The sequence below is a fragment of the Ptiloglossa arizonensis genome, chromosome 3 (assembly GCF_051014685.1).
Source record: "Ptiloglossa arizonensis isolate GNS036 chromosome 3, iyPtiAriz1_principal, whole genome shotgun sequence".
Taxonomy (NCBI): Eukaryota; Metazoa; Arthropoda; class Insecta; order Hymenoptera; family Colletidae; genus Ptiloglossa; species Ptiloglossa arizonensis.
In genome coordinates, this window is record NC_135050.1 from 28,459,583 (window position 1) to 28,482,964 (window position 23,382).

Below are 23,382 nucleotides of genomic sequence, written 5' to 3' on the forward strand. Positions count from 1 at the left end.
GAAATTATATACGTTACAGACACACTGTTCTTTTTTTCAAGTCGATTCGAATCTCCGTATTCGAGACCAAACGAGAAGAAAATAGAAAATGGAGAGAAACGCGTTTAAACTTCTCAAGTCGTCGTTCGACCTTTTCGGTTACCCAATCCGCTATTTTGCGAATTTCGACGCGAATCGAGCAACGTTCGACTCGAGAAAGACGACACTGTTGTACAGTAGGATAAAAAATTGAATCTTCGGCTACCCGATCCCCTTAAAGAGCGCATTCGTGCCGCGCGGATAGAACAACGGATCGACTCTTACGACCTTCGAGTACGACACGTCGTTGTAACGCGCCGGTAAACCTCATCCTAATTCGACAAAACCTTACGACATTAACCGTTTTGCGGTCGACAGTCGTAGTACAGGGACTAAGGAGCTTTCTCCGTAAGTCGCTGTACACGGTACGAGGACAAGTCTGCGACACGGTTGCTTATATCGGACGGAGACGTAAAATATTGTCGTTGCAGCCGAATACTTATTGTTTCTAGAGATTGCGCGCGCGGAGTTGTAATCCAATTACTTGTCTGCGGACTGACACGGAAAAAACTTCTCATCGTTGATCCTTGGGAAAAAAAGCGAATCGAATTCGGTCGGTCAAAGTGGCCGGATCTAGCGTTCGCTAATTGGTTCAACGCGAGAGGCTTCCATCGAGTCGTTTCCAAGGCCACGATGTATCAAGACGATCGATTCGCGAGCATTAGTACGGTATTAGCGTCTAAGTATATTTGGGAAGCCTAAACGACTACGACTTACAATATGCCGGCAGTCGTCGCGAAGTTGCCGCCCAATCGCCGAGCTTGGCGTTACAAATTAGCGACCAATGGAGGATCGAGCTTCGCGCAGTCACGGTTAACGCTGACTTGCAAATTCTAACACAAATGCTCCGAATACCAACGTGGCGAACGTTTCGATGCCTGGGGAAACAAAGAATCGTTCGAACGCGATCCATGTGCTCGAATCTTTCGTTACTGTTGGAACGAACGCAACAACGACCTTAAGGGTGCCAGATGTCGATGTCAGTTTTAAGGACTCTGTCTTTATATTGGCGCGAAAGGGTCGTCCGTCACGCGGTCAACGGTTTGGCTATTTTCCTTTTGGTTTTTCTTTCCAATCGAGTTCCAAGTCGAGAGTCACGAAGACCACACGACATTGTCGTCGTTCACGTCAAGATATATCATTGTATACTTGTTTGTTCGGATTTTGTATTCTTATATGTACAAAAACTATACCACTAGATACGCGAGATCCCTGTATATTTTAATAAACTAGATATTATAATCCGAACTTGACATCGGTTGCACGATTTCGATGAGCTCGACCGCGGATGGTGCAAGTTTCGATATACGAAAAAGAAACTTAGCGACGGTGGTGTCTCGAGTCGAAAAAATACATGCACACGGAATCGTATCTTCCCCAATGATTCTTCGACCCTTGAAATTCTTCTAATTACGGACTGTGCTCGTTTCTATTCCTTCGTGTTACAGTCCGCTAGCTTCCCCGAAGCCGTAACGCGCGCTGCTACGATCTCGATTTCGATTTGGAAGAGTCGGCGACCGTTCGTTCGCGATGGAACAAAGCTTTCGTAGATCGAGGTACGGTTCGACGAGTAAACGAAACGGGATAAATAGGGGACGGAAGCTGCGCAGAACTCGGTGCAATGGGTACTTTCCTATCGCCGAATATCGCTACGTAACGACTTGACCTGTTTTCACAGGTTTCCCCGGGAAGCCTTCAATTTCGCGCGGCGTTGAACGCGTTAACCGAACGACCGTCGAAAGTAAATGCAAGAACAGATTCCACTGATGCAGTAGGCTCGGTGTAATCAGGCAAGGGTGTCTCTTGGTCTACACGGGACACGATTAGCGGAAAATACGGCCTGGTGGCTCGCCTCGGTATCGAATCGATAATCCACGCGCCGTGTGACACGGGAACGTGAAAAAAAAAAAAAAAAAAAAAGAAAATAATAATAATAATAAAGAAGGGCCGGTCAATTCGAGCCCCCTTAACCGCTGTCGAGCGAATCGTGTTACGGTTACACCGACCTGGTCACGAATCAATCCACGACGGCGGCGCAGAAACTCGAGAGACGCGGCGAGCAAACGCAACGCGATCGTCCGAACGAACGTTCAACCCCGTCGCACTTTCAAACGTTCCGCCGCCACGATAATCTGCCATCCACGTGACTCGCGAAGAAAACTTTACCGGTGCACACACAATCGAGTGTTCATTTTCTCCTAGTAATTCCCAGACTGACGCCACGCGCGGTTTATACTTCCCGCTTTCGAGCAACAAAACCGGGACCGTCGTATTCGCTGGAAAGGCGTAGCGATTTTTATCTCGAGCTGAGAAATTTCATGCATTCGGTATTAATGGAAAGTTCTATTCAAGTATACGCCACGGAAAGATTTCTAACCGGTAAAAATGAGAAACAACTGCCCGTCGAAATCGATTCGAACGTTCCATCGGGATCGTCCTATCCCTATACTCGTCACCGGTTGTTCGAAAATTCACCCTACACCGTAATCAGGGGGATTTTCGTCTACGATTTCTACGCGAGAATTTTATACGAGGAACGAGCCAATCGTCGACTCAACTTTATCGTCGCTCTTCCCGGAATTGTGTACTTTGTATCACCGCGTGGCGCGAAGTTGCTTACTCTTGGCTTCGTCGTCTATATTTGTTCTCTCGTTTTTACCTCGTCCTCGAAAGCTCCTTTTTGCTTCGCTACCGATCATCTCGGTCTTTGACCAAGCCGATGTTTATCAAGCTTGTCCAACTACCGATCATCTCGATCCTCGACCGTGTCGATGTTGCTCGTTACGCTTGTCCGATTAACGGATCTTGCCCAAGGTTCGCTTAACGCAAATACGATCGCGTTACACATTCGTTCGTACAATCCGACAGGTACAATACGAAACGAAGATAAACCGTGCAACTTCTACCAACTAATCGCGATTATCGACGCGAGGAGTTCTTTTTTTTTAACAAACGTAACACCGACTTATCTCTTACCCATTTATCACACGTTCGAACATCACGGTTCTTCCACCGCACATCACCGTAATGTATTTTCACTTTTCTCGGCCGCTCGTTTCGTTCCAATTTACTTTCTACCACTTCTCCTTCTTATCAACGTTATTACCCTCGTATACGTTTACTTTTCTTCTTCCTTCCACTTTTACCGCATTCTCGGGACATCGTTTTCAACATCGACACAGAACGTTACCACATTTTTCGATCGAACGTACACTTGGTTTTACTTTCTTCGTTCATTACTCCGTTATTATTTCCTTCCACTTCAACGTATACGATCTCGGTACGATAAACACGTGTCATTATTGATACATCGAATGAAATCTCTATCGACGTCGACGTATACGATTTAATCCGATAGCCAAGGTTCATTTGACTTCCAAAGACGCCAGCCGAGGCACGACCTTGTCCTTTTCGACGTACGAAATTCCCGGTGGTTTCCGATCTCGGCGATCGGTTACCTCGGCCGCGATACTTTTCTATAGAAAAGTTTCGACACCGTCCGATCCCACGAGCGCTTATACCATTCATATTTGGTAATTGGTACGCACCGCTCCGTCACTCGCTAACAGTGTCACAAGAAGAAACTTACGAGCGTTGAGTCATCTTCGGTGTACGGTCTTGAATCGAGCGTACGTCGACTCGAAAAGAAAAAAGAAAAAAAAAACCAGGTCGAGCGAGCCTCCACTATCCCGGAGAATCGTATCGCCGGGAGGAATAAAAGCGAATCGAAAGCGAATGTTTACGCGGTAGTAACAGGAATTCCCGAATGGCCCGTGAGAAGAACAGATTGCGTTAATATGGTTCCACGAATGGTGTGTTTCACGAGTGGATGGATCGGTTTGGGAAACGCCGAGGCGGCGGTTTTCATTCGTTTGGCCAATCGCGCCTCGACTCGGAATTCCACGGTGACTCGACCGAACTGGCCACGAATGTCTCGCGGCCGATCGTAGGGAAATCGGGAACACGATGGAAGCCGACATTGCCGCGCACACGTGCTCACACGTACACACACGTATACACGGACACACCGAGGTGAGAAGCGAGAGGTCATTTTGAAAATATGCGCGATAAAATACGACGCCTCGTCTACGAATACACTTCTCCTTGGACGAATCCCCGCGTAGATTCACCTGTCCTCGTTCGACAGGTGTTGCGAAAGCTTTCTCAAGGAATCTGTCGCATTTCACCGGCCGTGATTGGCCGGTTTCGTGGCTCGAATAACTTTTAGTAAATTAGAGAATTTTAGTAATTTCGTGCCCCCGCGACGTCGAGCGTTCGATTCGATTTTAGGCTGGATGTGTTCTTTTTTCTTTTTTTACAAATATCTTACAAAATATAGAAATACATTTCGCAAGTTGTTCGGTCTCGTGGCTCGAGTATTCGCGTCGAGTGAAATCTGGCATCGAACGAATCGCGTGAAATCGCCCACCGCTCGAGCCTCGAGGATACGATTCCGTAAAAATCGAAACGCTCGCTCGGAGTTTCGATTAATTTTTCATCGCTGTTCGCGCGAGAGGAGCGTCTCGCTTCCTTTCCGCTCGATCGGTCGCGTTATCGTCTAGGATTTAGTCGCGGATCGGATCGCTCTCGCGGAGGAGAGTTTCGCTCGCGTTCCATCGTGTCGCGGGGTTTTTGATTTTCAGTTCGCACGCGCCAAACTGACCCACTTGGATGTCGTAGACCCCGATGGAAACCGATCGCGAATCTACTCGAAGATCGTTGAAAGGAAATCGTCTTACCGGATTTGTTATCCATGAGGTCCCTGTATCCGTGCACCAGATCCGCTACTATGGTCGTCATCTTGGCTGGTTTCTGTAATCAAACGGAAAACGTGTTCTCTTTTTACTCGCTGCTGACAAATTTCGCATAATCGTTCGCGGAACGAACGACGGATTCAAATTGGAAACAACTATTTTTTTTCTTTTCTTTTCTTTTTCTTTTTTTTTTTGCGCGGTTACGAATCGAGAGAGAAATATTTCGCGATCGGATTTCGGCGAGACAGAACTGCCCCAGTTACCACTTTTAATACTCTCTCCGCGACCAATGCGCGGAGTGCTGACACAGAAAGAACAGTGATCTACGAGCTCGGTTCAAACAACTTCCCGATTCGAGCAGGAATTCATTCATTCGGAAGACTTTGACAACCGTCGAAGGAAACGAGATGCGTCCCGTACTTTTCTCTGGGCTCGTTTCTGGAACGAATTCCTCGATATCTAATTTCTACGAATGGCTTTGTCACCTCGGACCACCCGGAACGGTGCATCAAGATCTCTAAGCTCGAATTCGACGAACGCCCTCCCGAGAAGACTTACCCCGAAAACCAACCGTGTGAAACTTTTACACCTGTACTATTCTTTAAGATAACAACTGTATATAAACCGACAACGCTCTCGAATAAGTCTACATTCTGAAGTCAATCGGTCGCCACGTCCGTTTAAACCCATTGTTTCTCCAGTCGGAATAATTTTCAAGTAAAGTTCTTAGTTTGGATTAGGTGATCGTCGCGACTCTCATAGATCCTTGTTCTAATCAGGATTCGAGCGCGACTCGAATCCTTCGCTAAAAAGTGACAGTTTGGAATTTGTCCCGTCACACTTGCCAGACTATGACAACGGATCTGTCCAGTTCCGAGCTCAAAATAATCGATTTTTTATAACGATTCTTTGTATTTTTTACTACACCGTAAAATGTACAAATGTTCGTCTACGCTTCATGACGAACGATAACACGGATTACGAATCGCCCTTTGATTATTCCGCTCACGACGATCGGGAGAGTCGTATCAACGGCGAAGACGAATCGACGAACGAAACTGTTGAAAATAAAATACGTCCAAAGGTATTTTTGTAGAAAAATTTACCTATTAGGAGAAACATACACGAGGTCGAATTACGCGTCGAAGAGGTTGTGGGAACGCGCGAAGTGCTCACTTCCCGCTGTAGATAAGAATTAGGGGACCCGGGCGAACTGCATCTAATACCCTCTTTTATCGCTTGAGTTTGGTCTACGTTGCGTAAGGTTTCAGCAACAACGATATACCTTATCCCGAGAAATAAAACGTGAAATAAAATACAGTACGCTCTGGGTGTCTGGTTTAATAACCCGTAACTCCCGAAAGAAACTAACGCAAAGAAATTACATCCCGTAACGTTCCTGCAATTTGTTAAAACGCTAGTAAATACAAGTAAACGCGAGTAAACGCACGTGCGAAGTTTGAACACGATCGGTCCACCAGTTGTCTCGGAGAAAAATCGTGAAAGATTCTCGAAACTTGAAGAAAGAGGAGAGAACTAAACGGAGCGACCCTTTAAGGTGAAATGTGCGCGATGATCGTTCGACGGATCGTTGGGGGATGAAAATCGCGGGAAAAATCTCGTCGAGCGTGTCTCGTGGGGACGAGGATAGTCGTTAGCGACGAGAGAAGTGCGTGGGAAATGCACGGACGAGAGTAAGCGTTCGCGAAATTCGCTCGTTTCACGGAGTCCGGCGCGAGCGAGCTGGTTTCCACGGAAGTATAAAGCCCGCATCGATCGTCCTACCTTTTAAACGCGCTCGTACGGATCTCCCGACGAGTCTCTCGGGTCGTCGTTTCCACAAACCTACGAAGAAGAAACGCGACATGGGATTTCAAAATCCTCCACAAAATATTACGCGTGTTTCTTACCGGGCCGGACAACTGGTACTCGTTGATTGCTCGAGCGAACAATTTCGTTGAAAATAGTAGAATTTGAACCAAGCGGAAAAATGAGAAGAAATCCTTTTTTAAATCTAAACTTAGCCGTTGAGAGCGTCCAAAGGCATATTTATCCTCGTATTGATTGCTCGATGGAACAATTTCGTTAAAAAAAGTAGAATTTGAACGAAGCGAAAAAATGGGAAGAAATATTTTCTTTAAATCTAAACTTAGACATTTCGAGCGTCGAAAGGCATATTTATCTTCGCGTTGATTGCTCGATCGAACAACTTCATTGGAAAAAGTACAATTTGAACGAAGCGGAAAAATGGGAAGAAATCCTTTTTTTAAATCTAAACTTAGTCGTTTCGAGCGTCCAAAGGCATATTTATCCTCGTATTGATTGCTCGATCGAACAATTTCGTTAAAAAAAGTAAAATTTGAACGAAGCGGAAAAATGAGAAGAAATCCTCCTTTTAAATCTAAAGTTATCCGTTTCGAACGTCCAAAGGCATATTTATCCTCGCGTCGACCGTACAATGAAAATTCAACGCTACGAAGAAAAAATCGGTAAAACATGTTAAATGACAAAAAAAAAAAAAAGAAAAACACAATATCAACTCGATCGTTAACTTCACCGAAGAGAGAACTAATGTACATATAGATGCAAATTACACGTATATTACAACACGTACGGTAGTTTGACTTTTGTACCGTGAACGCACAAGTTGGCACTGTTCCTACGAGCTGAAACAGCACGGGGTAACGGGGGGATCTCGTCCACTCGATCCTCCAGCCGTCGCTCGTAACGGGAGAGCTACGCCCTTGCACCGACACATTGTCGCTATTGGTTAAATTGGGCAGATGTAGAAGTCCACCGTGTGACGAGGAACGCGTGCTAAACAAAACACGACCAACCGCGACGCAACGACAGAGTCCGCGAACGCGTCTCGGACACGTATCTGCATCTCACTTTCTCGCGTTTGTCCGGTCGAGCGGTGAACCTACACACCTGCCTAATTTAGCCAATAGCGACAATGTGTCCACGTAAGGGCGTAGCTGTTACGTCACAAGTGATACGAGTGGACGATTTCCCTTTCTCCCGTACCGTTTCAGCTCGTAGGAGCAGTGCCAACTTCTCGCGCGCCTATGCTACCAGAAGATATCTCCATTACACGGAACGATTTTCTTCCAACTTTCCTCCGCGTTCTTCATTTTTATTCCCTCTTCTCCTCTCAGTTTCCCTTATTACGATTTTATCGTTATTTCCATTCTACTTGTTTTCTTTTCTTTTTTGTTTTTGGAACTCTCGCGTTACGCAATCGTGCAACAATTTGTACAATTTAGAAGTTTCAGTCGATGTTACATTTTTTTTCCCAAGGCAAACTTCTAATCGTGCTGTTAAACGATCGCTGAAATATATTCGTACGCTTCGCTGTGGCAATTACGAAGATATCGAAGGTATTCGTTAAGTTTGATAATACTTACGGGTAATGATACAGGTATTATCGCGACCTCGACTGTGCGTTGGGTTCGACCACGTTGGCAAAATATTTCCGATTTCTTGTTACTTTTGTGCGCGGATGGAATACTTATTCCGGTATGCGAATAAAGAGAGAAATGAAAAAAAAAAAAAAAAGAACACGACGATCGCAACCGATACTTAAGAAAACGTCTGCGACCGAGGCAACGAAATTAAAACATCGAATACTGTCGGAACGTCGGTGTAACGACCGGTCGTCTTACTTAACTTCCTTTTGTAAGAGGCTTTCATTGGGATTTCGCGAAGTGTAACTGCAACGAAAAAGCAGGACGATGACTGTGCGAATCGATTAATTACGCAAGGCGGTGTAAGTCGCGGCATTAAAACGCTTGCCGCACGTATGCATACGTGGATCCTCTGCCGAACGAAAAATCAGGTCACCGTGTTCGAAAACACGACCGAGGTTCGCGCCCTTGGTATGAATTGTTCAGTTATGTATATCGCGGCGATAAAATAAATACATTTTGATCGTCGCTAGAGACCTGAAACGACATCGATTGAATTACAAACCGATTCTGATTCCGTTGCGAATTAACGACGACCTTCGATTAACTGCAAATTTTGCTTTCGCAAGGACACTCGTTGGTTTCTAATCCCTAACGCTTACGAAAGAATAGAACAACGAACGAAACAAACGAACAACGTCGAGGAATTCGATCGGTATTCAATTGAAACAAAATAATACGGATCCAAAATTCGAGTAACCATTTTTAAAGTTTGTATATAATTCGACGAACCGATTCGAAGTTCCCAAAACTGTGAATTTTACTCTTTCGTAACGTCCCGACAAAGGACAACGCAGAGGAGAAAGTAACGCCAAGAGCTCGAACACTAGCGTGTTGGTCGAGTGTTAACGTTATCGATAACCCGCGAGGGTGCAACAATAATCGTTTCGTCGCGCTAAAACTGCGTAAAACACGGTATTTCGAGGTGTTTCGCGACATAAACTTGTTTCTGCATCGGTGAGATTTACACGATGATCTTACGAGCGTGAGATTCCATTTAGCGATTTACGTGCGCGAGATACGATGGTTGGTAACGACTGTAAAGTGGACGTATTGTTTCGAGTTTTTTAACAGAGCTCGTGGATGAACTGTCGGTATTATAATGCGTTAAACACGCGATACAAGACAAAGTATTTGGAAAATTATCGGAGAGATCGCGTGCACGATCTGTCGTCGGGCGTCACCAGCTCCGGCACGGAAATCGATGAGCACCGAGGCAACGACAGGTGATTCGAAAAAGGAAAAGCGATAGCTATGTACACCAATGGTCGTACGAGTGGTTCACAAACGCTTATCGCCGAAAGTTTTATTAGAAAGTGCACCCGCGGCCCGTAACCGGTCAATTATACAGCGACGTTCGCGCCGGTACAACACTGCTACGAATACACGTTTAAAATAAGCGTTGCAACCTTTTTTCGTTGAGCTTTTCTTCGGCTCCAACGAGAACTTACAACGATATCGGCGATCGAATCGACAAGTTCAAGAAACGAAACGTTCGCGCGCGACACGCCCGTCGATTAAAATTACTCGCATTAGAAACGCGCTCACTAAATAGAAAGACTCGAGACTCTGCGCTTTCCTCTTCGTGTTATCGACTTTACGAGACCCCTTTCCGCCCCCGTGAACCGGTTTTACACGCCGTGTCGTTGTATCGTTCACGCGCTGGGTATAAACAACAACGCGAGGGCTGGAAATTGCTACGTTATTATTGATACGTTCGTGGAACCGAAAGGAAATTTGTCGCAACGACACTTTTCTGGAAAACTACCGTTTGTATCGGCGACACGTTTTACTCGAGAGGTTACCCTTTGGATGCACTTTTGGATGCACTTACGCGAAAATACGACCCGACGCGATCAATTTCGAAGAACGTACCGTAGACACGAGTCATTTATGAAAATCAATCGATCGTTCTGGATGGGAATAATAGTTATCGGTAAGAATTTTCTACAATTAACGCGACAGCTGCTGTATCGGAGAAATTGAAAGTTTAATGCGCGTGTACTGCATCGAGGACCGATAATTAAGGGTTAAATGCATTCACGATGTCACGTCTTTGAATATATTGCGGAGAATGATATAATATCGATAAAAAATTGACGCGTACTCAAATACGATGTAAAAATCTAACGTTCGACGGATATAACGTTTTCAATGTACGGTGTTTGTTTGTTCCTTCGTTTGAATTATTAGACGAGCTTATTGGATCGATAGATCAACGCGAAACACGAGCTCGTAACGTGACAAGAGAAGCGGCAGGTCATTTACACGGATAGGAAATATAATAATAGAGGGCCAAGAAAACTTCTTACGTGTACTCTTGATTTGGCACGAAGCCACGAAGATTTGCTCCCGCTTACATCTTGAACAGCTTGATATCGATCACCGAGATATGCACGAAATCGGTCGATATTAGCCGAGCATCTCGAGTTAATCGGTTTGCTTGAAAGATAATCGCGACAAACCCCGTACAATGTCTTCGAGAAATACCGGGATCGTTCGAAACCAATTTTTTGAAGAAACGACGGAAGAAAGAAAAGCTGGTCATCGTAACAATGTAATAAAAGGATACTGGTAAAACGAACAGTTTCCTTCGTATCGAAACGCACGATTTTACCAACCGCAGCAAGAAACAATGTATATACGATATTAAAGAGCGTGCTTCGTGTGTGAAAATTGAGACACGTATTTGTTCGAGCGTGTAGAGAGACATATAGCGAACGATGAATCGGACAAACAGTTATAGATGGAAATATATCGACCAAAGTGTATTCGTAAGACGTCTCGTACGTACGTCACTTGTTTCTTACTTTCGGATCCAATTAGCAAGAAATGGAAAAAGTGTTGAAATTATCCTGTTTTATCGTTGCAGAGGGCGAGTGACCCCGTGTTATTACTCGATAAAAATGTTTTTAACACGTTGCTAAATGCCAATCGAGGATTCACAATTACAGTAATCATCCCAATGACGTTCGTGTAGCTCGACCATTACGAACCGACTGCACTATGAAAATGTCACATTTCCTAAACAGTACGTTGGTAAATGGAAACGGTCCGTGACTAACATTTACTAATATTATAAATTCCATTTCATCAACGACAAGTTGTTGTCGCAAAAAACATTTGCAGTTCGATGTCAGTTTTTGTAAAACTTTACGGTTTCTCGAATAACCAAAAGTAAGAGATACGTGTTTTCTTTTAACCGTGTAACTCGAATTTAAATGGTAAAACTATCTTTCGAAATTTGGACAGTCCGAAGATACTATGTTCGAAACTATCGAGATACAAATTTTGTACGATTTTCGACTGAAGATAACATATTGTAAAATGGATGATTTTTGCCAATTGAGATGACTCCGTTCACAAGTTATCGAATACTTGCTTGTCCGACTTAAACGATTTTATTGTAAAATGCGTACAAAATGAATTAAATTAGTCGAAAATAACGATAAAGATTCGTCGGATAGTTACAATTAATAACGACAATTTCCATAACGTCTATACAGTATCGTTAAAACCTGTTTATAATCTAATTGAATAAAGATGAGAAAATTCTGAAGAGGTGCCTTACCAGAATAGAAACTTGATCGTAATTTCTTCGTTAACTATTCATTGCATTTTGACGTTGCACAATCGTCTTGTCGAGATTTACAAATCAACGGCGATTAAAACATCCTCCTTTGACCTTTATTTATTCAAATTTATTCTATATATATATTTTTTTTTGAACCACGTCATTTGTCATACTATGCGACAACAAAAACAGAATATAAACAAGAGGAGAATCGTATTTTATAGAAGCAAGATGAAAAAACGTCGTTTCTACAATGTTAGCGTCGAATGAAAACACTTTTTCAGCCGACTATAAGTTCACGTACAATGCGAAACAGCTCGTTATTTTTTCCGCAGAAAAATTTTGAAAATGTACTTTTATGAATTATTTTTTTTTTAATACTAATGCGTCAAAAGTCGTCAAAGATTTATTTAGAATTCTTTGAATCACTTACGATATTCGAAGCGTCGTTTCGTCCCTTAAACACGAGTCGCCACCGATGGAAAAAAATAAAAAAAATAAACACGTGCCCCTTGTTTTCGATTGCTCCACAAACCGTAAAAATTACATCGCAATCAACTTAATCGGTTCGTATTATGCATGCGCGCCGTCACGTTGCAGTTGCAGTTGCAAAAATGATTTGTGGTCGATTTACGAGGCAAAAATTTCATCGTTCGAGTTACGATAGAGTCAAAGTGTGAACGCAATTTTCATAATTAAGAAATACGATTCAGTCGCTACACCGATTGCTCTTTTTCCCCGTTTGGGCGATGTTTGTTCCGTCAACGCGTACCAATTTCATTTTTTTCTCTCTTTCCGAACGCAACGCGCGGTTTTCGTGAGCAAGGCGCACGCGCGTAGTTGCGAAATCAAAATTCCTGGGCCTCCGGTCGAGCGGTTTCGTAAATCGTTGAAAAAGATCCAGGAACCGGCCCGAAAAAGGTGTAGATCGGTAAGCAACGGAGAAAGTAAATGTCTTTGCGATACATGGCATTAAATAATACGAAGCAGACCATAACTTTGACTCTATAATCGTAGCGAAAGAGCATATAAAACCGGTTGGGATCGAAACATCAACGGCGCAACCGGAGGTACGGAGAATTTATAAATTAATTTTCATAATTGATCGTCGATAGTTAATTGGCCGACACCTACGAGCGACGATTACACGATTGTGCTTTACCTAACGATATAAATTCTTCGCTTACGGGACGGTTGAATCCAGTTGAATCGAAAATTGGACGATGACGTTGCCGTTTGTTCCGACACGTGTTACCGGTAAAGTAATCGTACGATTACGAAAAATCGTGATCGAGAGAGGCCACCGTATTCGATTCTAAGAATAACCGAGAAACGTTATCGCAATTTGTAACAACGATCGTGGAGATTTTGCAATGCTTCGCGATATCGTGACGATAATTTTCGTCACCGATACGGAATCGAATAATAAAAATTAATCACGGAATCGAGGACACGTGATCGTGTAAACGATAACCGAGGTTGAAACGTATCGGCGTGCCGGTAGGTCGTTAAACGGCCGCCGAAAGTCCGCGATTATCGTCGAATTCGATTAGGCTGCCTCGTCTCGGAGCGAAACCGGATTCTGACCGGCGTAGTTCGATTATTAAATCGCGCGAATTTCTCTTTCGGCGTTCTTCTCCGGCGATCGCGCGACCTCGCGCAGACAGCACACTCGGTGGGCATTCCGATGGAAAAAGAGTCGCCGTGCTGAGAAACGATGGAGAAAAAGCGAACCGTGCCAGCTGTAAGAGAGTAACCGAGACAGAGGAGAGAACCCGTGCGCAGCTACGAGGCGGCGCCGCCGCCGCCGAGAAAGTTACTAAACACGTGGTTACGTCGTGTCGAGATCGATTACACCAGACAGTTAAACCAACGTAATGTCCGATCGAAAACTACGGAGGTCCTCCGCGATACGGACGAATTACGAATTACGAATTACGAATTGCGAATTCGTCGGTTCGTATCTCGCTCGCCCTTTCATCGCGTGACTCTCGACACTCCTGTCCGACCACGTTGCTCGTATCCGAACCGATCGAACGCTACGGTTTATTTACTTACCGAGTAAACCAATTATCACGGTTACGCGTTACGGATAACCGTTACGTTAACGAACACGCGCAATCGTTGCGTCGGAAAATATTAATTTGTAACAAGATTGCTTAATTTATGTTCGAGTAAATACGACGAGCCCGATCGGAGGAAACTGTAACGCGAAGAATCTGCAACGTCTGGAAACCGATTCGTGATGTGTGCAGATTTTTAAACGGGAAGACAAGAAACTTGGTAAACGTGGACAGCTTGTTTGTACGACGAGTAACTTTTTAGAGAAACATTGTCATCGTTAGAAACATTTGTACAGTAGGAGGTGTTTAACACGAAACGATGACGATACTGCCGCAAAATCGATACTCACGGTCGTTACGAGGCTAATCTTGGAAATCTCTGTTGAAATTCTTCCGTCGAAGTTCCCGGTTACTCCAAATAAAACACGAATCGAGCCAAAAGCACCGAAAGACGGTTACAGCCGAAATACTTTGATAATTCGAGTTGGCCGTTCGGTGTTTATAATCCGGCGCGAGGTTAATATTTATCCGTGTTGAATTTCAGCAGTTCCGGCACGGTCTCTAATACCATCTTTTAGAAAGTGTTTTATTAACAGTCGCTGTTTCGCCGGTCCTCTTCGGACCCCTCGAATCTCCGCGCGTTGCCGAAACATTGCGAAAGGCTCGTCCTCGTGCTGAACCAACGAGGAAAAGAAACTCATTTCTGAAATCTCACCGAGAACTTTACACCTATTACAATCGTTCAAACGTATTCTAACGTCACGTAGATGCCGCGTGGCGAAAACGATACCCGATCTTTATCGCGGGAGATCTTGAGCAAACAATTTTCTAATCGACGCGGTCTAAGGTTCGAATTTACCGGGATTACGGTTTCGATCGCTTAAACGATCTTAGCAACGATTTTATACGTTTTTAACTTTTTCTTACGAAGAAGGCGTATCTTGATCTCTAAATGATCTCCAAGAAGTGCAGATCGCACGGATCTCGTTTATAAACACCAGCTCTTTCGTGGAAACTCGGTATCACACGGGCTATTCAATTTATTCGAATTACTGAATGTATATAACTGAATTTATACAGTTTGGACCGTAGATTAATTTTTGTCCGAGGCTATAGTTACTTTTCAATGTAATCTTAAATCGAGCAACACTTTGAGCGGTTGGAGTACTTATTTCGAGTAACAATTCGTGTTCCCTGTTTCGATCGAACAAATCCTATTATTCCTAATTAGTAATTTTGGATTTAACGACCACTTATGGTGGTCCATCCAATGGAACTTGGAAACGATACGTAAAGCGTGCATAGAAATTCTAATTCTCAGGACCAGCGAAATACTTGGATCCACGTTCTCCGTGCAGTCTGGTAACTTTTTGTAAAAAGAATATATAAACTCGTCGCACTTGTCGCGCTCGGAGTGTTTTTACGGAGTGTTGCCACGATTTTTATAATTCTACAAGTATTTTTATAAGTTCTACAATCGATCTACCGACGATGAGTTGGGAAGTAGAAACGTTCGGGCAATAAACGAAAGTCAATTGTGGACGTCCGGGAACGGACTTGCAGCGAACCCTTGTCGAGAAATCTTCGCATGCAAGGATCACGTGCATTTGTTTACATCTACCGACTCGTCTTCCTTGACCCAACTGTATATCACTTTCAACGGTTCACAGTGTCCACGAAAGATCGGAGTGTTTTTAAGTTCGACGATAAATTCTTCCAAAACTGCAAAACGTAAACATATCGTGTGGATAAAAATGCGTATCGTTCGCGAGGATAGAATGCTACAGAATGCTCATCGCTTCGAAAAATGATAAAACTTTCGACTCGTTCGAACGATATTCGCGCTCATCTGAACGGAGACTTCGATCAAAGATTCGAACGATCGTTTAGCGGCAAGGAAATCGTTTTCGTAACCCCTTAACAAACATCAGAATTTCGAATCGCGTGAACGTTCGCTGGTGTTCCATTCGAGTCGGTCCTCACGAACAAATTAACGATGTTGCTCGTTTCTCGATTGTCGGTCAGTAAAGCAGTACCCGGGCCAAAGAATCAACGACGTCGTTCCGTAGAGGAAAAAGTTCCGCTTGCTGAAAATAGATCCCTTTTCCGGCTTGACCATGAAATTCTCTTCTCGAACGAACGGTTCTATGAATAGGAGAACTCACTTAACTGCTCGTTTCGCGAAACGACCAACGCTTTTTACTACGCAGCGGTCTTTTTCTTTTTTTTTTTTAGACCGCCGCTATCGTTGCTGCAATTCGCCGATCGAAACTGACCGCGATCCTTCTGCGTTATGTATCCCCGTTTCTTCTTTTTTATCGTACGGACCGTCATTGCGCGTACTTACGGGCCAGAATTACGCTACTCGAACAACGCGACCTGTACTTTACACGGTCCAGGTGTTTGCCAGCGTAACCGTGCTGTTACAGTGTATCGATGGTACAATACAAGAACGAGCAATAACGATTATTACCATGGATCGTCGAATCGTTGGCTCTTGTCGTTCACCATCCGGTATTCTCCTCGAAAACGAATGGCGTAACTATCGGAGGACAAAGTATCGCTTTCTTTTACGGTGGTGGTCCAACTGGTTGCAAAATTAACGAAAAAGAAACCAGGTTCAAAGAGGACTCTCCTAACGAGATTTTTTTGATTATTTTTCAACGTTACTGTTACTTAGATCGTTTCGACGAAACGTAACGCGATGATTCTTTACATCGTTATCGTAAAATCGGTCGCCAAATATTCGAAAGGTTTCAACGCGTTGCACAGAGAGTACGTTAAAAACGCACAATCGACGAGCGAGTGATTCTCGACGGTGAAACAATTTCAAAATGCAAAGTACGTCGTTCAGGACGGTTTCGTAGTTTTCGAGAGAATCGATGACTCATCGTCGCGTGTAATTTGAACATTTGATAACGGTACGAAATACGTTCCGGGAGAAACGAATCTGAGCGATGTCGTTGCCGCGTTCTCCGAAACGTATCCAACGTCGAAGATGAATCAAAGTACCGTGTACAATGTGGTAATAATTTTAGAGTCTGTGCAACAACTGGTGCATCGAGTTAGAATTTCGAACAATGGGTACTCGCGTGAGTCATGTACTCGTATTTGGGGGACGGTGCCGCGTCATCAACGGAATTAGAAGAGTATTGTTTACCGGTGCGTCATTGCTTTCGATTTCCTCGATAAAATAAATAAACGGTGAAACGTATCTATGGAACGTCGCGCAAGGTTTTCACGTTGGAAAGAACGTACCTACGTACGTACGTACCCTCTCGAGCAGGTGGCACGTGCGTGAATTTGCATCGAGTCCCCAGCACGAACTCACTCACTCATTCACGCACGCACGCACGCACGCACGCGGGAGTTTCTCACCATTGGGTGTATATAATTTATAATCGCACATGTCGTGACCAGGCTCGGTCATTTTGATATTGATTATTTTTTTCTCACTCCTTCCGGCGAGCCTTGTTCCGGCGAACCTCCTCGTAACTCAGGGTGGGCGTAGAACACGTACACGGCGAATCGCGTGCCATTTTCTAGGCCACGCACGACGACCGATACTACAGACGGACGACGACGAGGAAACAAAGATAACGCGGCGTTATCGCGTTTTATCGGAGTTTTCCCGATTTCGATTAATCATCGGCGCCGCGCGCGAGATCGAAGCCAATTTCGCTAACTTCGACATCGATCGATCTTCGCGTAAACGATACGCGAACGAACCTGGTTCGTTTCCATTCCGCGAAAGGAATGCCGTTTCGATGTATTCGAATTTCCTCGACGCTGCGCGACCAATCCGTATCGATCGGATCGAATTCGCGCGTTTGTACTTTTAATCCGATTATCGAGTGGAAATATACATCGCGCGTAATACGAGTCGCGTGTACTCTCGGGAGATCTTTGATCCTATCCGTGCGAAGAACGCCCATAGGCGTTCGGTGGTTACTCTTTGTCGATCGGAGGATCGTATTCCCGCACGTGCGCAAGCGCTTGGTACACGAGGCACGAATTTCGAGACATTTCACGGGTTCGAAGAACGATCTCCTTTCGAAAATTGAATTCCAGTGGCGCGTTACCGGCCCGTTTCGTCTACTTTACAAAATCGTTATCCTCGCGAAAGAATAAAACCGATAATGGCCAGTTATTCAACTCGACCGTGACGCATAGGTATTACGTAGTCCGAGTACGGAGAAAGTAATACTAGCCGCGTTGTTGGACGGATATTTACTTTCGGGCGAGGCATTTCTCCGCGCTATTAGCGAGTGTAACCCGAAAAGGGTGAATTTAGCGCCGCGTGACCATCGAAAATGCACGTGTACGGCTACCCGCGACTCCTCGTTCTCGAGACCGTGGTCGTTTTCGGTACAGATCCAACGAGCGTAAATCGTTCCGCGAAACCGTTTACGATCGACGCTTCGTACTTCGTGCGTGACCTTGGTAACCGATACGTACACCGACGCCTATCCGTAAGCTCGCGTTCAAGCTCAAGGTGGTCACTCTTCGTGCAACTTCATCGGGAACGGATTTCTCACGTGGAAGAATTACCGTGCGCGGATTGTGACTCGTTTCCACGAAATCTCGCGATTACACGTTAACGTGTCGGTTACTTACGCTCGATCGAAACGACGCGTCGTTCAGCGATCGGTGCTTCGTTTCGGACGAGATGTTTTCCGCGAACAAACGATAACGCGGAAACTGGTATGTTTTTATCGGAGACGCGATTAAAACCGCAATCGATCGGACGTTGCGCACAGATCGCTCGACTTACGGCTTCGTACGGACGAACCGAGTATACCATTTGGCATTCGTCGTCTATCGATTCCCTCGAATCCCCGTTGTTATCGTCGAATATACCAAACAAGTGCTTCGACCGGCAGTAATGCCCTTACTTTTTGCTCCTGCGACGGAACTCGAACGGAGCGCTAACAACGGGAGTTAATTACCATGACTTTTCAACCGTATTACGGCCGAACGTGTTCCCCGAACGCTCACGAACGTTTCGTCGATACCGGTTCCACGTTTAAACGGAATCTGTCTCGCCGATCTGCTTCTCCGGGCGTTTATCGGAACTATCGTAGACCCTGCTGTTAGTAGCGCGGTCTTAACGAGCAGTTAGCAATAAAACGATAAAATCGAAGAATCGCGACGCGCGTCTGTACATTGTCGCGCGAGTACCGTAACGAGAATACAGAGTTGGAACGACGAACGCGCAGGTCGAACACCCTGCTTGGCTACGGAATTTCGAACCGAAGCGAGGACATTGTACATTTCGCCTCTTATGCAATCCGAGGTCAAGGAAGGAAGTAGTGCAACCGTGGCGACGAAAAACATGTGTCTGGTGAACAGAGAGAATATATCGTTCGCGATATGTAACGCACTCGAACGAACGGGGAACACTTGTACAATTTTAAATAACAAATTTCTTGCGCGCCAAAACGGAAACTTATCTTTCGATTGTTCGGTCTCGTTCCGAGGGAAACCTACCGCTGCGACCATGAAAATATTTCGGATGATTTTTAACGGTAATTAATCTGCAATTACGACTAGCTCTGAATATGTGGACGAAAGAAAGGAATACGAGACAACTTTTCGTTCGTTTCTTGGATACAATCGTAATCCTTGATGAGATAACAATCTTACGAATAAACATCGCGAATTAAACACTGAAGGCTGGTCTCGAAAATGAACTTTTTCGTCCGTAATCGTCGAACTCGAGTCGTTCTATCGTCGTTCTGGAAATATCAGCTATCGAGTTATTCGAACAGATATATTCCGTGCGAACGCAATACTCGAAAAACGTTTACCCGTGACCGAAGATTCTATTTCGTCGGGAAGGAATTTCCCGTGCGTAGATATCTCCACGAATCCGTTTCTTCGTTCAATTGTCGTCGGTCGATAAAACGCTAGCGGCGTTGGGATTTGCATTCGTAAATAACGCGAACGCGTTCGTGCCGATACGATGGACGTCATTCGTGGAAGAAAATTGAAAGGAATCGACGCAGTTTTATTCAGTCCTCAATTCGCTTCAATCGTTTTCCCGTGACGGGACCACGAACGATCGGACAAACGGGGAACAAGGAACGCGTTTCACTTGTACGAATTAACGCATCGCGATATTAAGAAGCGCTCCGACCACCAGCGACGAGAGCCAATTCTACCAAAAATGAACGCGACGTTCTCCTGTTATTATTCTCGAACCTGACGCGTTTAACGTCCGCGATATTAAGAAAGAGAGGCAGAGGGAGAACAAAAGCTTCGAACGCGCTCCGACCACCACCGACGAGAGCCAATTCTACCAAATATGAACGCGACGCTCTCCTGTTATTATTTCTCGATGCTGACACGTTTAACGTCCGCGCGCGAAAGAATTATTAATCTCTCGTAACAGCGTGCACGCGCGAACCGGATGTAACGGCACCCGAACGACGCGTAAAGCTGGATGAAATACAAGTTTCGCGTAGAAAACGGTTCGATTCGTTGCAATCGAAACAAAGCACCGTGTTAAATCGTTCGTAATGGAAGTACGAATTTTTCAGCTGGATGGAAAGGACCACCGATTGAATAACGTTTACGAAAGTGTTTTGTAACGCGGTTACGCTCGATTCGTTGCTCCGGCGAGTGCGATCGGAAGCGAAAGGGCGAACGATACACGTAGCGACGAAATCGCGTCTGCCTTCGATACGTACATACCGTCGAATATAAACATAACTCGTGAATCAGAGATCGATTCACGAGCCGCTGTGCACCTTGCCGATTTACTTTCCTTTCCGACTTCGGACGGTTTTGCATGTAACGTTTACGCGATACGTCCTACCGTCGACCAAGATAGTGGCTCTTCGAAAGAACGTAATTATTTTCGAATCGTATCCGTTATCTCCTCGACGTACACTTTTTGTCGTTTAGTGTTGAAAATTACCCGCAACGATCGTGCGAATTTAAATACGACGCGTCAAGTTAACGTTTGACGTTTAATCGTCGAACGACATTGTCCCGTCTACGATACGAAGGGTGCACGTATAACACGCGATAGAATGATTTTCTTTCTTTGGATCGCCAACTCGTCCAATTTCTTTAATAGACGAAGAATAAAGTGAGACGAATTCGGACAACAGAATCAACAACGTGCATACATAAAGAACCGTTTTCTCCTCGATTTATATAACGAAATTTTTTTCTCTTCGCGATATCAAAATTAGCAATGGAGAATTATCGTTACGTGTTCCGGGTAAACGTGTGCCAAAGATTACGTACCTGAATCGAGGGTATTTCGTTTGATATCGATACAACGATCTAACGTATCTAAGAGAGTTTTTGCGAAAAATGATCGAACGTTGTTCGATCTTGATAAAGATTGTAGTAGTCTTTTGCCAATGGAATTGCTCGATAAGAGAAGATATACGATGAAAATGACATTCTCGGTTTCGTATTAGCGAGAGTTACGTGGAATATCGAACTATTGATCACGATTACTTGGTTATTTAATCGGATCGGCTACGTAATCGTTATCGTCGAAATTATTTCTCGAACCGTAACAACGCAACTGTATTTCGGAGAACGATACGATTGTGAAATAAAATAACGCATTATCCGTGACGGTACTTGAAACGTACTCGGCTACGTTAGAGGTTAGGTTGTACCCATCGCGAGGCTCGAAGCGGACGATCGCTTCCAGTTAACAGTTTACCCGGGAAAATGCTCGACGATCGTAAGATCGAGTTGGGATCAACGCGATGCACAATGGTTTCTTCTCTTGTAGATCAATAATCGCGACATCGGTCGAAAAGAAAAAAGTCGAGAAGGGATTTTCACGGGGAATCACGTCGTCGTCGGTCAGCGCGTCTGGTTTCGTTTTTACGAAGCTCGGAATCGATCACGGCCCGTCCTAACCTCAAAAGGCGCGCCGGCGGCACGCCTCGGCCAACCAACGGTACACGCACACTTATTTGGAACCGAGCACAGTACATCAAAGGACTACACCCACCTGCGTTTACGTCGTTGCTTCTTCTTCCGTTCTCCTCTTCCGGCTATTTTCCTTCTCCGTCTTACGAGCGTCTCGCGACACTGAGGTTACCGGCTTCACCGACGTTCGAGAATCTCTCGTCGCACGGTCCCGTTTTCTTCTTGTCACCTGACCGACGGTACATACAAAAGAAAACACGTTGCTTGTCTACGAGAACGGGGAAAGTAAAGCGACGTCCGTCCTATATCCTTGTGGAGTTTCCGTGTATCTTCTCGGCAACGATGATCGGTCGAATCTCTTTCGGGAGCCGTATCGCGAAACGGACGAGAGCGGTTCGGCTCACTCGCCGCTGTTAGAAGCGATCGAACGCGACTGAGAACGATGACTGCTCGTCGCCAGTTTCCTTCATCGGCGACACGCGTCTTCTTCCTCCTCTCCGTCGTCGCGAGCGCGTAGTATCACACAGATGGGAGAGGCGAAGGAAAAAAGGGGAGAAACAGAGGGGGACGGACAAAAGGAGAAAAGATAAAGGAGTGGAGAGCGAGGGAAAAAAGGAAGGAGAATCCAACGTCGTCGAATCTCCACCGACAGTTTCCTGTGCACGCGGTCGCACTCGACTGACGGTTTCTTTTCGTACGCTGTAACGTGTGGTCGTTTAACGTTTACGCTACCTGACCGCCCGTCTACCTTGCTGCTGCTCGCCGTCGCCCTACTCCTCGTGTCCACGATGCTTCATTCTACCGCTACTGTTTTCTCCCTCCTTTTTCCTTCCTTCCGTCCCCTTTTTCTTTTCTCTTCCTCCTGTTTCCGTCTCCCACTTTCGACGACGAATACGTTCGTAACCTGTCACACTTCTACGTACTCGCATACGGATCTCCCACTTCGTTCGTGCCAGATCTCCATGCGGTTGATTCTTTTTTCCCAAACGGACGACACTGCACGGTCGAACTGGAAAACGAAGTCTTTTTCGAAAGGGGAACAAAAACGAAGGATCGCGGCGAAGACGAGGACGACGAAGACGACGCGACAAAGACGATGGGAACCGAGGACCGCTGTGCCGACGACGAAAACGACTGCCGCCAACTTGCCATCTCGCGGACGTTACAGTAAACGTTTTCGAATGGTTCTCAAACCGCGGATCCCGAGTACTTTCTTTCGCTCGAAATCTAGGTATATTTCTTTGGTTATCCCTTCGTAATCTTTACGAAGGGATGTCTCGAGCCCCTTTAATAATTTAACGGAACGTTTTCAATCAATTCCAGAGAATTTTTCCATTAGAATTACTAGAATATCATTAAAAATATTTTGCAACCGAAATATACCTAAAAATGATTTCCAAAGACATTGGTACGACGATTTGAGACGATAAATATAATTCATCGACACATTGTTGCTGCTTTGAGCAACGAAATTGTTTATTTCGTGTATTGCGAATGAAATTTAAAATAGACTTAAAGTCGACGGAAATGCTTTGAAAATT

At 44.9% G+C, this 23,382-nt stretch overlaps 1 protein-coding gene across 1 annotated transcript in view; it reads right to left on the reverse strand.

Annotated features, from left to right (window-relative positions):
- The window catches only part of LOC143144673 (very long chain fatty acid elongase AAEL008004), a 47,462-nt gene extending 24,520 nt beyond the window's left edge, over nucleotides 1-22,942 (reverse strand). The window contains exons 1-2 of the mRNA XM_076307316.1: nucleotides 21,924-22,942; nucleotides 4,818-4,890 (exon numbers count right to left, since the gene is read on the reverse strand). Of these exons, the coding sequence (XP_076163431.1) occupies nucleotides 4,818-4,878 (61 nt within the window). The 5' untranslated portion in view covers nucleotides 4,879-4,890; nucleotides 21,924-22,942. The remainder of the gene's footprint in view (nucleotides 1-4,817; nucleotides 4,891-21,923) is intronic.
- Between the last annotated feature and the right edge of the window lie 440 nt (nucleotides 22,943-23,382).